Raw genomic sequence first — 16101 nt, forward strand, 5'->3', positions numbered from 1 at the left:
TTTAGAAGAAAAGACAAAAAAAGTTAATTTCGCATCGACCAATTTTGCCCGATTTTGTATTTGTAGTAGAGAATTTTTTTTCCGGTTCGAATCATCCCAAAATCAAAACTTCTGCAATTTGTTTAAGGCAACCCCTAAAATTAATTTTGATTGATTCAGTTTCATGACACTGTGATGACTTAATACAGTTTGATGACTGTTTAACCCAAGGCGAGTATTTTGTAAAACGGGTGGAAGCTTATTGCTTGACGGTTTTTTATTGCCTTATTTTATAGGCAATGCGTAATGGACGGTAGGAAAAAAACCATCGGTCCATTGCAGGCCAAAATTGAGGGATTACACATCAGAGACACGAAGAATTGGACACAATGTAGATGGAACCGAATTGTAATGGTAAGTATCTGCTCTGTTTTTTAGGACTTCTTATGTAACATGTATACCATAAACATATTATTTATATCATAAATGTACACTTGGGGAGTAGTAGAAACCTTAACGGTGTCCCCGCAGGTTTTGGCTGTCCCAAGATTGAAATCTTTTTTTCTTTTTTTTTTGCTTGGGAGTACGCTAATTTTATATTGTGATATATCAGAGTCCTCACGGCATCGCACGGAGATGTAGCAAACTCTCCGCAACATTATTATGTAGACCACCCTTCATACAGTTAATTAAAAAAAACTTTCCACAAAATAGATTTTTCAATAAAAAGTAAAGAACTCCATCAAACCAAAAATAAAATAGAATCAAAACTATCTACCAAGCATACAACTACCACAAATCAGTATCAATAAATACATGAAACCCAAAACGAACAAAAATTAAAATAGATAACAGAGCCAAACTCAAAACGAGCAGATATTAATATGAGTAGGGCTCTAAACCCCATGCTTTCTAAAAGCCAGAATATAATTTGTACTTTACTGAAAAAAATTCAGATGAATTTACTGGAAAAAAAATATGCATTGTCAGTTTAATATACATATGCTGATATTTATTCCTTAAAATCTTAATTAATTTTTGATTTCTTAAAGTTATAAAAGTGAAAACATTTAAAAGAATTTCCTCAGTAAAGCACAAATTATATTTGTGATAGATACTAATAAAAACGTTCGTAAATAAAATTAAACAACTTTCGAGAAAGCCTAACAATTTAGAAGTAAATTAGCTTATCTTAAATAGCACGGAGAACTTAAGAGATTGTAATTCTTTAAATATTTATATATAGGCTACCTGATCTCAAGGCGGTATTCAGGGGAAGGGCTAGGAAGTTTTGCAGAATGGGTTTGCAGAAATTACAAGAAAAAAATGGAAGAAAATATCGATATTTTCAGTGTCAATGATTCTCGTTGTCGCTTTTCTTCTAACCGCTGACAATTTGAGACAATTTACTGTCTTTTCATATTGCAGGCTTACCAAAGATATTTGATTATTAAAATAAGTCCAATTTCTAGCAACGATATCTACTGAGCTTTAAACTTTTGGTTTTCTTTTTTAAGGTTTTTGAATTCTCATTGTCTCTTTTCTTCTAACCGCAGACAATTTACTGTCTTGTCTATATCCAATAAAAAATTATATATCCCATTATAATTTCCGGACCTTTCAACTACTTTGAACAAAATGGCTAGCTCAAAATTTTGATTGGATGTGTTCGGATAAATGGTGAGCGTGTAAGGGATTTTAGTTGCCTTCCAATCACTTTCGACTATTAAAAAGGGCACAAGCCACTCCAATTTCCGATTGAATGAGCCCTTTTCGAAGTTTCTACGACAACTCCTTTGATACGAAGTGCCCAGGTCTAAGACCAAAAAAAGTTATACATTGATAACCCCGCTGCAAATGATAACCCCTGGTCTAAGTTTCACCTTAAAATAGATTTTCAGATAAACTGTACCCCCTGAAACAGGCTAAATCTAAGACATGCTGTTATAATCCTTCATACGCAGGAGACTAAACTAGGCATATCATATTACCAATTATCTATTCCAAACTGACAGACTAGTTTTCTTAATTTAATTTTTAATTATCCCCCGCAGTCATTTCCTTTACGACTTCTTAGAATTCCGGGGAACCCCCACCCCTTGCTTATGACTTTACAAAACATCTCCCAGATTATGTATCCCATTATATTATAAGCAAAAAGTGTGAGTAGTGTCTTGGGGAACCTCTATTGTTAAAATATTTATTAAACTGAGAAAACTTTTTTTTCAAAAAATTTATTCAGTCGATAAATTCTACATCACTACATTCAAAATTTTTACATACACTTTTAAGGCGAATACTCAACATTATACAGCAGTTTGATTAAATCTTCATTGATATAATCATTTAGCACAAATACATTGTAAATATGCTTAGATTGGTTCTAGGCGAATACCCCCCCCCCCCGGAAAATGCCCCCCCCAGGGTAAATACCCCCCCCCCCCCAAAAAAAAGAACCCCCCTCCCCCGTGGAAAATAAGGCTTTCCAAATTTGAGAATTTTATTTCAGTTTTATTTTTTAATTTCCGTAGGGGGGGATGGGATTTTGGTACTTGTGTGTTATGCGCCACTCACTCAAGTTTACGCTGTGTAAAATTCAAGAACACACCGGTTTTTTGTCAGTTTCTTCGTTACTTTAGAAATAAGTTTGCGCTTTAGTTTTGCACATTAGGGGGGGGGGGGTAAGCATAGCGGGTCTGCATGCAAAATGTGTTTGGTACAATTATTCTGCATATTAGATAGATAGACAAATAAGTGTATTTTAAAGCCAAAACAGAAATTACAATAGATAGCCTAGACAAACTCAAAACGAGTAAAAAGTAAAAGGAGTATGGCTGACAACACCCATGTCTTCTTCAGACCAGAAAATAATTTGCACTTTGCTATAAAAAAAAAATATAACCGTACATTGCCAGTTTGATATACATATTGTGATATCTATTCCTTATAATCTTAATACTTCTTTATTTGTTGAAGTAAAAAAAGTGAAAACATTTAAAATGCATTTTGTTTTCAGCAAAGTGCAAATTACTTTCTGGTCTTGAGGAGGTGTGGCGGTTGTTAGCCCTACACATGGTAGTTGTTGCTATTTTGAGTTTGAATAGGTTATTTATTGTTATTTCTGTTCGTTTTGGGCTCAATTCAATTATTTATGGTGATCCGTCGTAGTTTTACGCTTGGAAAATTATTTGAATTTATTTCTACTCATTTTTGGCTTAACGAGGCCATGGGCACCGGCAAGGGGGGCAGGGGGCCATGGTTCCCACCTGGAAATTTGGGACTACGTAGTAATTATAAGGAAACTAAAGAAAAAAAGCAGAATAGGGAAAAACCATGGAAAAAATGTTTGTTGCCCCACTGTCGGCTGCCTGCCAATAGATTTTGACCCATAATAAGGAAAAATATATTTTCTAATTTGTGACTGAGTGACCCCTAACAAGTTTTCCACAAAACATTTCTACATGATTTGGATACTGCAAAAAAAAAAAAAAAAAAAAAAAACAAATTCTTCATAGTAATGAATGGTAAGTAAATAACGATCCTTGTCAATAACATAAACCTGATAATAGTATTTAATACTTGGAAAAACGGTCATTGAAAAAAAAATACTTGGAAAAAACACTTAAATAAAACATTGCATTTACTTTATACTGTTTTTTTTTTTTTTTTTTTTTTTTTTTTTTTTAGTTAGTTAGTTAACAAAATTTCCAGATACCTTGCTATTCTTCTGTGATTTTTAGTGGCCATATGCCTCGAAAAATTGTTTTCTGACTTCAAACTGTCCAAATACTGTACCCCCCGGAAAATACCCCCCCCCTCCCGTTGACAAGAAGGCTTTCAAATTTGAGAATTTTATTGGACTTTTATTTATTTTTTTATTTCTGTAGGGGGAAGGAGTTTTGTTACTTGTGTATTATGGGTTCAAATATTACGCCAAAGTTCAAATTTTGCTCGGATCACAAATCCCTGAATCACAGGACCTGTTTAATTAGACTATTGTGTATTGTGATATATCAGATCCCTCACGACATCGCACGGAGATATAGCAAATTCTCCGCAACATTATTATGTAGGTCAACCGTTCTTACAATAACCCCTGGTCTAAGTTTCACCCTCTTAAAATAGATTTTCAGACAAACTGTACCCCCTGAAAGAGGCTAAATCTAAGACATGCTGTTATGATCCTTCATACGCAGGAGACTAAACTAGGCATATTATATTACCAATTATCTTCCAAACTGATAGACTAGTTTTCTTAATTTAATTTGTAATTATCCCCCGCAGTCATTTCCTTTACGACTTCTTAGAATTCCGGGGAACCCCCCCACCCCTTGCTTATGACTTTGTAAAACATCTCCCAGATTATGTATCCCATTATATTATAAGCAAAAAGTGTCAGTAGTGTCCTGGAGAACCTCTATTGTTAAAATATTTATTAAACTGAGAAAACTTAAAAAAAAAAAATATTAAGTCGATAAATTCGACATCACTACATTCAAAATTTTTATATACACTTTTAAGGTGAATGCTCAACATTCTACAGCGGCTTTATTAAATTTTCATAATAAAATAAACAGCAGTAAATGAAGTCAACATTACATTGTAAAACTAGCTTGTATATGTTTTCTATTTTGAGTTACTACAGAAAATTTTTCAAGGAAATTTTCAAAAACGGCCATGCTTTATAATCCCTCCCAAAAGTGTCGAATATTTGATTAAATTCTTTAGGAAGAATGTAGATTCCTATTCAGTGTCCTTCTTCAAGGGATGAATCGATAACATCAAGACAATGGCTGTAGGATAGTTTACAGTATTTTTCTGCTTAGATGATCCAAAAGGATACAAACACTTTCAATTCTAGCATTTTCAAAATCACTTTCCAAAATATTTAGAATCTGAAGAGACTTCATTATTGAGGTAAAGCACTATAGGATGGTTCTCAGCAGTAAAGGGCTAGGCTCACGTAGCTGATTTCGGGAACCGATATCAGCATCAGTGGACAAACGATAGCGGTAAAAAAAAATTAGTTGAAAGAAAAATATATTGCGCAAAATTTTCAAAACAAAAAATCATGGGCACAAATAGTCAACTGAAGTTTATTAATAGTTGCTTGATTGATCTCAGCTCAGTTTTCAGTTTATTTCTCAGCTCAGTTGTGGGGTCTTTCACCACAGATACCTCTGGCTGACTATTTATATGTATCCCAATTTTTTTGTGATAATCATGATGAAAATCAGCGCTGATTTTGTAAATAGGCACCGAAAACTAGAAAGTTTTTCAAGCTCAAATCGACGCCGATTTCTTTTAAAATCGGCGCTGATTTGGAAATCAGTTCCCGAAATCAGCTACGTGTGCCCAGCCCTTAAGTTCCAAAATACTTTCGTGAAATGCAAACACCAAAAAGAGTCGTTGAGCTGGATGAAGCTTCGGTGAAATTCAAATCTAAACACATCTGATTATTATTCATGAGGGCTAAATCCTGACTGCAACTTACATCAGAAATTACATAAGCCTTATGTTCGATCCACTCTTCGTAACTATGCCCATTTTCGAAGTTTAGAGCATTTCAAGGAGGCACACTTGTGCCTCTTGAAAGAGGCGACCCACCACAATGTTAAGCGATTTCCGGTCCTAGCGGTCGCAGAGAGACGGCGGTGATCGCATTTTGTAGCCTAAGCTCAAACTAAGAAAAATGCAAAATTTCACTCCCCGCCATCTTTATCTTCATGGGGGAAAGTGGGCCGGAAGTTTCGACCCTCCCAGCACAGTCCCCTTTTAACGTTGTCCGATCGGGCTGAAATTTAGAGGATAAGCTTTTCTAGGGCGTGGGAGCTTATCCTCAAAATTTCAGCTCAATCCGATCACTTCTTCCCTGTTTTCCAAAAACCAAACATAGCCACTTAATGTTCATCAAGTTATTTTTTTATCTGACACTCCTACGTGCCCCAGTTTGCAACAGATCCGGGTGAATGAGGACTCATTCGAACCGGAATTCGACCTGTTAGGGCCTTTTGATATTTTCAGACCGAAAAATTATCCCCTAAATTTACATTTACGAAAAACCTTGTTTTCATGTTAATTTAGGCATGCCGCCAAAAACTTGCATTGGCATTCGTCTTGGAACTAAACGAGGCGAATCTGACTGAAGAATGTCAAGAGATTTTAATGACGCAAGTCGATAACAAAACAAATCAATGTGGATTTACTGTGGATAGAGTTATAGAGTTTTGACTGCAAATCCTGAAGATAAAGCTCCCAGAGAGAACACTTTGAGAAGACAATAGTCTCGAAGCTAAGTTTAGGCTAGACTAACACAAGAACGTTTCTTTAGTTGTGATACTTGCAAAAGAATAAACAAATGAAATAAAACAAGAACCTTCAAAAGCGGAGGGTTTGGGGGGCGGCAGCCCCCCAACTTTAACTCCTGACACGATCAGCTAACAGTTAGTCAAGCAATATAAGTAATAAACTGTACAAAAACGTGCAGAAATTATTTGAAAAAAAAAACTACGTTTTCTAAAGAGTTAAAGAGGCCGAGTCACGTGTTCGAACCTTAAAACGTACAGGGATTTGGAGGCACAAATCCCCAAATCCCCCGCTTTTGCAGCCTTTAAATAAAAAACAAGTTTTTTAAACTGAAAGTAAGGAGCAACACTAAAACTTAAAATGAACAGAAATTAATACGTATGTGAAATGGACTGTCCCCTCCTCAGCGCCTCGCTCTTTACGCTAAAGTTTGACTTTCTCAAAGGTCTATTTTTTTTAAACAATGAAAAACTTTTCCGTAAAGAGCGAGGTGCTGAGGAGGGGACATCCCCTTTCATATACGGAATGATTTCGGTTCGTTTTAAGTTTTAATGTTGCTCCTTACTTTCAGTTTAAAAAACTTGTTTTTATTTAAAGGCTGCAAAAGCGGGGGATTTGGGGATTTGTGCCTCCAAATCCCTGTACGTTTTAAGGTTCGAACTTGTGACTCAGCCTCTTTAACTCTTTAGAAAACGTAGTTTTTTTCAAATAATTGAGATAAAGCACGCATGCTTAATTCATACAGAAAAAGATAGCTTGTATCAGCCAAATTAATTTGTAAAAAGATTGAACATTTATAGACATTTGTATATTCTAAAGGTTATTGAGATTAAAATTAAAACGGCTTTCATTGAAATTACCCAAAAAACTGCTTGTTTTCCCAAAACTAATGGCTAGCTTTGATTGGAGGAGAGACGAAGGGCACAAAATGAATTATTTTCACAAAATGATGGCGACTTATTAACAATTTGTCTTGCATATGAAATAATTGTAGGGTAAACAAGCTTCACATAGTCTCCTTCAGCTCTTAGATTTTCTACAGCTAGTCCCAGGCTAGGCCCAAAATTTATCTTTTTAAAATACATTCGGAAATAGAAATGCTTGCATGGGGGATGCATTACTACTTTTGCTCAAAAGAAATGCACTTGGAGCGGGAAAAAACTTAACATAAACTTTTACACCAGGAGGCAAAAATTGAGAAATGCAAAAAAAAAATATAATTAATGCGACTAATCAAATGAACCATGTCGTTTGATTTAGTTCGATCTTCTTCCCTTAGATAATATCCTAATGATGATCTGCGTGTCGCCTTCGCAGCAGAAGGGGCTAATAGATCACAAGTTAGTGTGGATGGATAGGTGGCTAAATTATTTCCATTTGATATAATTTTGTCATTTACGTATGTATGTATATTTGACCAGGGAGTGTTAAAAGACAAGTTTGAAAGCTTTGCCCATTTCGGTCAGTAATTAGTCGTCCATATTTGGAAATTTTTAGTTTGATTTCTAGTAATTAATTACGCAAATCGACAAACAAATTTTTTGCCCCCAAAAGCGAAAAGGCACTGGGTTTTCATGAGATATCGGCATAATTCGGCAATAAGCTCCATATCTACTGTGGTGGTGATGTGTTGGCTAGCCGAAACAGTGAAAATAGGGGCGTATGGAGTTTTTCAGAAAATTTGAAATTTTTTGGTGACCAATGTGATTTTAGGGATCAATTTACAACCTGTGTAACTAGAATTTTAAGCAAGTCCCATGGGATATACTTTCTCATTTCCACTTTATGTACTGTCTTAGAACCCAGAAGCACAAATTGTGTTTAGCAGGTTTAGTAGGGGTTGATCGTACACTAGCAAGAAAGTTTTCAAGTTGATTGTCAAAAATGTTTTTCAGGGCAAAGCAAGGCTCATTACCCACTCATGTTCCGACAAATTAGCCAAATGGAATGTGGTGGGAGTTCAAGATGTCCTGCTATCGCATTTGGTTGGTCCAATTTATTTACAAGGAATAGTTATTGGGCAACGTGTTAACATTCCTATTTTACGAAGGTTGGTTTCTCTTTTCCTCCCTCTCTGTCTCTCACACTCTCTCTGTATCTTCCTCTGTCTCTCCATCGCTCTCTACACGCTTTCTTCCTTTTCTCTGTCTGTCGTCTCTTTGTCTGTGTCAGGTTGTGCCGTTACAGTGCTTTACAGTTATTTTGATTTTGGTATCTATTTTTGGTTTCTTCTTTTTGGCAATCTTTTCGACCGAACGCTTTACTGGAGCATCACCGATAGAGTATTACTGAAGCGTCACCTGTAGAGCATTATATAAATGTTAAAATGCTTACTCTCCTTTGATCTCTTTGTAACGATTCCAGCAACTGACAAGTATTCAAGTATACTTGTCCAACAACAGACGAGTATTCAAAAAAGTTAAAAAGTATTATTATATATTTACTATTATTTTTCCATTTTGGAATATCCTTGAAATACCAATTTTTTCCACCGGACAGTCCAGTCAACAAACAAATTCGGAGTAATATATATTAATTTTTGAAGTTATACCTACAAAGGAGACATGCTAGAACAAAAAGCGACATTTTTATATTGCAAATTTTAGCCCTATTTTCATGGTTAGTTTTGTGTTTTGTTACTTCATCCCCAGTCTTCCCCCAAAAAAATTAAACAAGAAAAATGGGTTTTAATTTCTATAAAGCAGTGAATACAAAACACTTAATTAAACAAAAATACTCCGAATATTTCGGCTCTACGTCCGGGAGCCTTTCTCAACGGAAAAACAAAAAAATTTCTGACATCAACATACAAAAAATACTACACAAACAAAAGACAAAATATGAATAAATGAGAAAAAAAACTCACATATTAAATAAGCAATTTCATTTACTGGCGTTTAAACAATATCGAATATTTATAATGACTGGAACACGCCTTCTCACAGACTATAAATCGAAATATATTAAAATATTAGAATATATTTATACTTAAACAAAAAAGGTCAGCTAACCCTTTTTTGTTTAACCTTTTTTGTTTTAGTTTAAGTATAAATATATTTATACTTAAACTAATATATATTTATATTTAAAAATATATTTATACTTAATATTTATACATGACGCCCCCCCCCCCCCAGTGGCGTCATGCGCCCTTAGGGTACGCAGAGAGAAGTAAAGTAATAATTAATGAAAACTAATGGAAAACAGATAAAAATAGGGAGGGGGGAAAGAAGGAAATATGATTCATCGATGCTTGGTTCATATTATAAAGTAAAAATTCTATATTTTTGCTTATTTTCTTTGTATAGCCTAGGGCTATATGAGACCATTAGAGGGGAGATGTGGATGAATTGTCAAAAACACAAACCGAACCATGGGAGTAAGCAAAAAATTAGCAATGTAAAAAAAATTATATTTTTGTTCTAGCAATCTGCATCTGAAGAGCATTCTACAATTCTGAATCTTTGTTCCATAATCTGAAGAACAGTGTAAAGTGTGGCTGAGCTTTGCGGCACATTTGACACTCTGAGAATGAATACTGGGTTTCATTAAGTGGGCAACCACCAGAGCTAGCTTTGTTTAAATTTAGTTATTTGTTTCTGATCAACAGCTGGTTCACGATCCCAAATAACACCCACATGAAAAAAAAGGGTATAGTCTAGCACTATATCTCAGAATTAGGGGGGGGTAATATTGGATGTGACTCTGAACACCCAATAAACTGCACTGATCATGGAAACAGAATTCTAACAAATGTCCACCAACAAAAAGGAAAACCCAATAAACCACACTTATGAGGCAGATACACTGAAAATGGAACGCAGTAATAATAGAGAATGTTTTTATAAAAGTAATATTCAGAAACTATCTGTGAGATCTTGTGAAAATATATATTTAGCCCTAATCAACGTGAAAAGCCAAGCATTTGGTACCGGTCATAATGATTCCATAATTTAATGCTGCTTAGAAAATATATTGTTCTATAGTCATTTAAAAGTCAAATTCGTTGTTTATTGTAAAGTAATTGAGGTTTTGAAATAAAAACAATCCAGGATATTGTAAAGAAAAGAAGCAAGATAAAATGTTTCAAGCAAGCAAAGTAATGGTCAATTTGAAAATACAAATTTTAGTCAATTCTTCCTATTCTGTTTGCTTCTTCCATGCAGCTACCACTTGGGATATGTGTACTATCTCGCCTTTTAGAGTTTTTAGTATACCAGGTATCAATCTTAATTTGTCTCTTCTGTACACCTGGGGTGTTCGGTAATATCTGATAAGAAAATTTTTTTTTTCTTCATCTATCTAAAACTGTGCTGTATCTTTTAAATGTTTTTAGTGTTGTTCTGGAAGTTCTTTCCCCTTAAGTAAAAAGGATTTCTTGGGGTTCTATACAAAAAGGGTCGTAATCATAGGCTTCTAAGTAAAGCGCCAAACTTGTCAGTCCTGCTGAACTATATTGAATAGTAAGCGCCCAAATTAGCGAATTTTGGTCACCTCGTAGGGTGACCTTTTTGGCAAGCAAAAATTGACGAAAATCTTTGGTGTACACTGCCACTGTTAAATATATTCTTTCAAAAGTTGAGTATTTTATTACGACCTCAGTCAAATAACGGCTAGCATCTTGAATTATTGATTCCTGATCAGTAGCTTTATTAAATAGTACGGCCTCAGTGGCTTGTGATCAAGCGTTTACAGGCAAATATGCGAAAGATTTGGTAGCTTCAGTACATGGGCACTCTATATAAATTATATAACAGTAAGATCAAGGCTTAGTGATTTTTGGAACTACATCCTCGGCACGTATAAACAGCTCCTCCCATTTACTCTGTCATTAGTGGGTCAGTGTCAGTGACACCAAACGTGGTACAATTGTACCATTTTGGTACATTTCACCTCTACTGGTACAATTTAGTACAATTCCATAAATATGGCACATTATACTATAATATGGTACAATGTGGTTCAATTCAAAATTTTTGTACTTATATCTATATTCTTTGACCAACAAATAATTTGGTTTCATTCTGATCTTGATTGGCGTAGTCTAAATATGAGAGAGCCAACCAGGCGCCTGTTGTCCTTCTTTTGTTAACTGACACTTCATTTCCGGTGTCCTAAGATCGACAAAAACATCTTTCTGTGTATCAACATCAAGTCTTACCGATTGACAGTGAATCTATAATGACACTTGGGTTCGTGATGGTTGGGAATGTAGTGGAACAAAAACAAAAGCCAACCACCCAAGGCACAGTTTATAGAATTAACAGTATGATCATACCCTATCTCACCCATTATAAAAACCCGGACCAAGGTGCGAGTGCTCCAGAGAACGTTTTTGCAGATATAAACATAAGCGGCATTAGATCTTTTCACGGGTAGACAAGTCAGATTTCTCTTGGACACGAAACAAGTGGAAACCCGCTATTACGAATGATGCACTTTGTAACCATTTCTCATTGATTGACGGGAACAGACTAACCCGCTAATGTAGAAATAAGTGGGAGGAGCTTTTTGTTCGTACCGAGAATGAAGACCAGAAATGATCTGCGATAAACTTGCTGGATAATTCTATAAACTGTGACCCAAGGTGAATCGCCTCAGTTTGAAAATTTTTATTAAGCACAAAGGAGCTTGCTAAGAGAAATTAAAAGTAAGAAGAAATTTAAAATAAGGCGATATAGCTCAACTGCAAATATATATATATATATATATATATATATATATATATATATATATATATATATATATATATATATATATATATATATATATATATATATATATATATATATATATATATATATATATATATATATATATATATATATATATATATATATATATATATATATATATATAGGTAATGTATATATAGGTAAATATTTACCAACTGCTAGTTTGGTTAATGCTAATGAAATAAAAAAGGATGAATATATAATAGTTTAGAGACAAATTTCGGCTAAATATTTGCACATTAGGGGGAGGGGGTGTTGGGCAAATAAACGCATAAATTAAATAAGTAACCTGACCTCGGTACCTTCTCCTCCCCCACCCCAACCCCAAACGCAACACATTAAATATCTCATACGCAAATAAAAACACACTATATATTGTATTTATCTAAATCGGCGTTTTGAATAATCCCGTAGAAAAGGGTTTTTAGTCGCGTCTACAGTTAGACATATATAAAAGAGTAGGTATAACGAAGGAGTAACTATATTGTGATATATGACATAATATATTTTGCAATGAAACCAGTCACAAAAAAACCGCCTGACAGGTTAACTACAAGAGACCGCTATAGAGAAATGCAATGCAAAGCGTGGTTTTCTTTGCGTTTATGATATTTAAACTGTTGTTTTTGGGGTTTAGGGGTACTTAGGCTAGGTTAGGTTACATATTTAATATAAGCTATGTTTACCCCCCCCCCTAATGTGCAAATATATAGTCCAAATTTGTTTATAGACTATTATATATTCATCCTATTTTATTTTATTTCATTAACATTAATCAATCTTGACTTCTTTAGCAGTATATAGAAGCCACCATCTAATGCATAAGTAACATAAGCCACCATCTAATGCATAAGTATATATATATATATATATATATATATATATATATATATATATATATATATATATATATATATATATATATATATATACGAGCAGTGAAAATTGCAAATCATCAGCAATGTTCTTGGTGCTCTTCAGCCAAAAATATAGGAATAATAGGATTTTAGCCAAAATATAGGCATTTTATAGAAGTGCATTAAAATATAGGAATTTATTGGAATTTATAGGCGAGTCCGAACCCTGCATATATATATATATATATATATATATATATATATATATATATATATATATATATATATATATATATATATATATATATATATGATAGCGCGCCATCTGTGCATTCACGCGCTCAGCAGGTCAGTCGGCATCAAGCCGTAGTCGAGTGAACATCGTACGTGCGCTAGTTTAGTTATTGTGGTAGTTTGAAATGTGTGCTGCAATAGAAAATCCCGCCAAATGTGAAGTGCGTGCTGTTATAAGGTTTTTTACAGCCAAAGGTTACTCTGCAGCAGCTATTCATCGTGAGCTTTGTGCCGTGTACGGACCAAAAGTTATGAGCGAAGGAGTTGTCCGTGAATGGGTACGTTTATTTAAAAGTGGACGAGAAAACGTTCATGATGAAGAGAGGAGTGGTAGACCATCCTTGGTGACTGACGAACTCGTTCTGACAGTTGATGCAAAAGTTCGTGAAAATCGACGTTTCACAATGGCGGAGTTGTCTACTGATTTTCCACAGATTTCTAAGACTCTTTTGTACGAGATATTGACAGCAAGATTGGGTTACCGCAAGTTCTGTGCACGATGGGTGCCCAAAATTCTTACCGACCACCACAAAACTCAAAGAATGGCCTCTGCATTAGACTTTCTGTCACGTTATGATGACAATGAAGAACCATTGTTAAACAGAATCGTGACCAGTGACGAAACCTGGATTAAGTACGTAAACCCTGAGACAAAAGAACAGTCAAAGATGTGGGCACATTCAGATTCGCCTACCAAACCAAAAAAGCCCGGCAAGATTTTTCTGCCAGAAAACTGATGGCAACGGTGTTTTGGGATGCCAAAGGGGTGTTGTTGGTTGAATTCATGGAACGTGGGACGACCATTAATCAAGATGTGTACTGTGAAACACTAAAAACATTACGACGGGCTATACAGAACAAACGCCATGGTATGCTGACTTCTGGTATCGTTTTTTTCCACGATAATGCCCGTCCTCACTCTGCTCGCAGAACAAAAGCCCTTCTTGATTCTTTCAAGTGGGACGTTTTCAACCATCCACCTTACAGCCCAGATCTGGCGCCAAGCGATTATCACCTCTGCATGCATATGAAGAAATGGTTCGGGTCCCAGCGGTTTGATGACGACGAAGAGCTCAAAGATGCGGTCACAGGCTGGCTCAAGGCACAAGCAGGTGATTTTTATGCAGAAGCAATTTCAAAGCTTGTGAAGAGATACGATAAGTGCCTCAATCGTTATGGAGACTATGTCGAAAAATAGTGCAAAGATGTAGTTGTAAGATGTATATATTAAAATATTTTTACTTAAATTGGTGTATTTTTTTCAATCGACCGGAGGTTAGTTTCTGAATTGCCCTCGTATATATATACATATATATATATATATATATATATATATATATATATATATATATATATATATATATATATATATATATATATATATATATATATATATATATATATATATATACTCTCATAACAACTGCTACGTTTGTTAGTTTTGTCCCTTTTTAAAGAAGCTGCTGGAAACGAAATTTGTCAATACTTGCCCAAGTTCTTTCTAGCTCTTTGCAGCTTGCCCCATTCAAGTGCTAGAGCAGAGAGACAGTTCTTGATTTTGTCGGTCACCAAAACGAAAAATTAAAATTCGCAAAATGTCTTGAGTTTATTGTCCATGATGAGATGTAAGCCACTTGTCTTCAGGTTGTCAAGTGGAGTATATGACTTAGTAGTTCGAAGTAATTTTACTTATGCTATCGAAAAATGGAAACATGTAGATCTACTTATTCAGAACTCGACGCTAGTGAATACTTTAAATTTGAATGAAGGCTCGGACGATTAAAGCTTTTAAAGTGCGACTTTTTTTTAATTATGACTACACATTTTTCTTCTTACTTTTCAATTTGTATGATTTGCCTGACCTGAAGACTATTAACACAATGTTTTTTTTTTTTTTAACTAATGATTGTATGGTATATAAGTTTTCCTTTTCTTGGTAGACCTTGTCAAATTTTAAGTGCATGTTTTAATTCACCTAATTTTACAAATAAACCGGTAGCCGATTGCGTCATTTCCGTTTTGAAATAACATAGATTGTATTGGTTTTTGATTCCCTTGAATACGAACGAGAGAGAATCCAAAAAAAAAACAGTTCACAAAATCTCATATTAATTGTTTTAAAATTTGCAAGAATTCTTTGTAAGCAGCTTATCCCTTATTTAAAGACAAACTTTAAAACAGAAACTGGGGGACAAATTTCAAAAGCCGTCACTTTCAAACACACCTCAGATTCTAAGCGCTCCATCACCTGAATTGCTTCATGAATATGAGTTGTAGCTGTTTTTCTTCGTTGATTGCTTTTTAATTTTTCAATATATCTGAATTTTATGACCTGAAGACCCTTGATAAGCCGGGCTTTATCAGCAGGATTTCCAGAATCCAAGATTCCTGTCTATTGTTTGACCTCTCGGATGTACTGCACCTGATATATTATGCCTATCCAGTAGTACATACCTACAGTCCAAAAAAAGGATTTTTGAAGTTATATGTATCCGAAATTTTCAATCATGGTATGAAAACGAAAGAAAAAAGGAAAAGAGAAAAAAAAACAAAAAAAAGGAAAAAAGATTGTGTAAATCCTAATGATTATCCTCCTATAATAAAAATCGATGCTTGATGGTGCGCGTGCGGCGGTAGCCGCACGCGCCAATTTTTTTTTGACCATTTAGTAAAAACAGATGCGATTTAGTAAATTTTTCGAGGCCATGGTGGCAACCCTTGGAAGGCGACAGGAACGATCCTACCCTCTGTCGAGATCTTCATAAAAGGAAAAAGGGGAATTTTATAGAAACTACTAAATTAAGAAGCAGGTCTTAGCAACTACTCCTTGACATTATACTGTAAGGATACAATGTTAAAATGCAACTTTAGCCCCTGATTTGTATCAAAATTGTCATTTGGGATCAATTTCAAGCGGTACCATAAATGGT

General features: G+C 34.7%; 1 protein-coding gene across 1 annotated transcript in view; it reads left to right on the forward strand.

Annotated features, from left to right (window-relative positions):
* The window catches only part of LOC148940856 (inactive double-stranded RNA-specific editase B2-like), a 43539-nt gene that overhangs the window by 20512 nt on the left and 6926 nt on the right, over positions 1 to 16101 (forward strand). Inside the window, exons 2-3 of the mRNA XM_089104798.1 lie at positions 276 to 393; positions 8181 to 8335. Coding sequence (XP_088960924.1) covers positions 286 to 393; positions 8181 to 8335 — 263 coding nt within the window. The 5' untranslated portion in view covers positions 276 to 285. The remainder of the gene's footprint in view (positions 1 to 275; positions 394 to 8180; positions 8336 to 16101) is intronic.

Source organism: Artemia sp. Qi Xiang Cuo, chromosome 19, assembly GCF_049724085.1.
Source record: "Artemia sp. Qi Xiang Cuo chromosome 19, ASM4972408v1, whole genome shotgun sequence".
In the NCBI taxonomy this organism is placed as follows: domain Eukaryota; kingdom Metazoa; phylum Arthropoda; class Branchiopoda; order Anostraca; family Artemiidae; genus Artemia; species Artemia sp. Qi Xiang Cuo.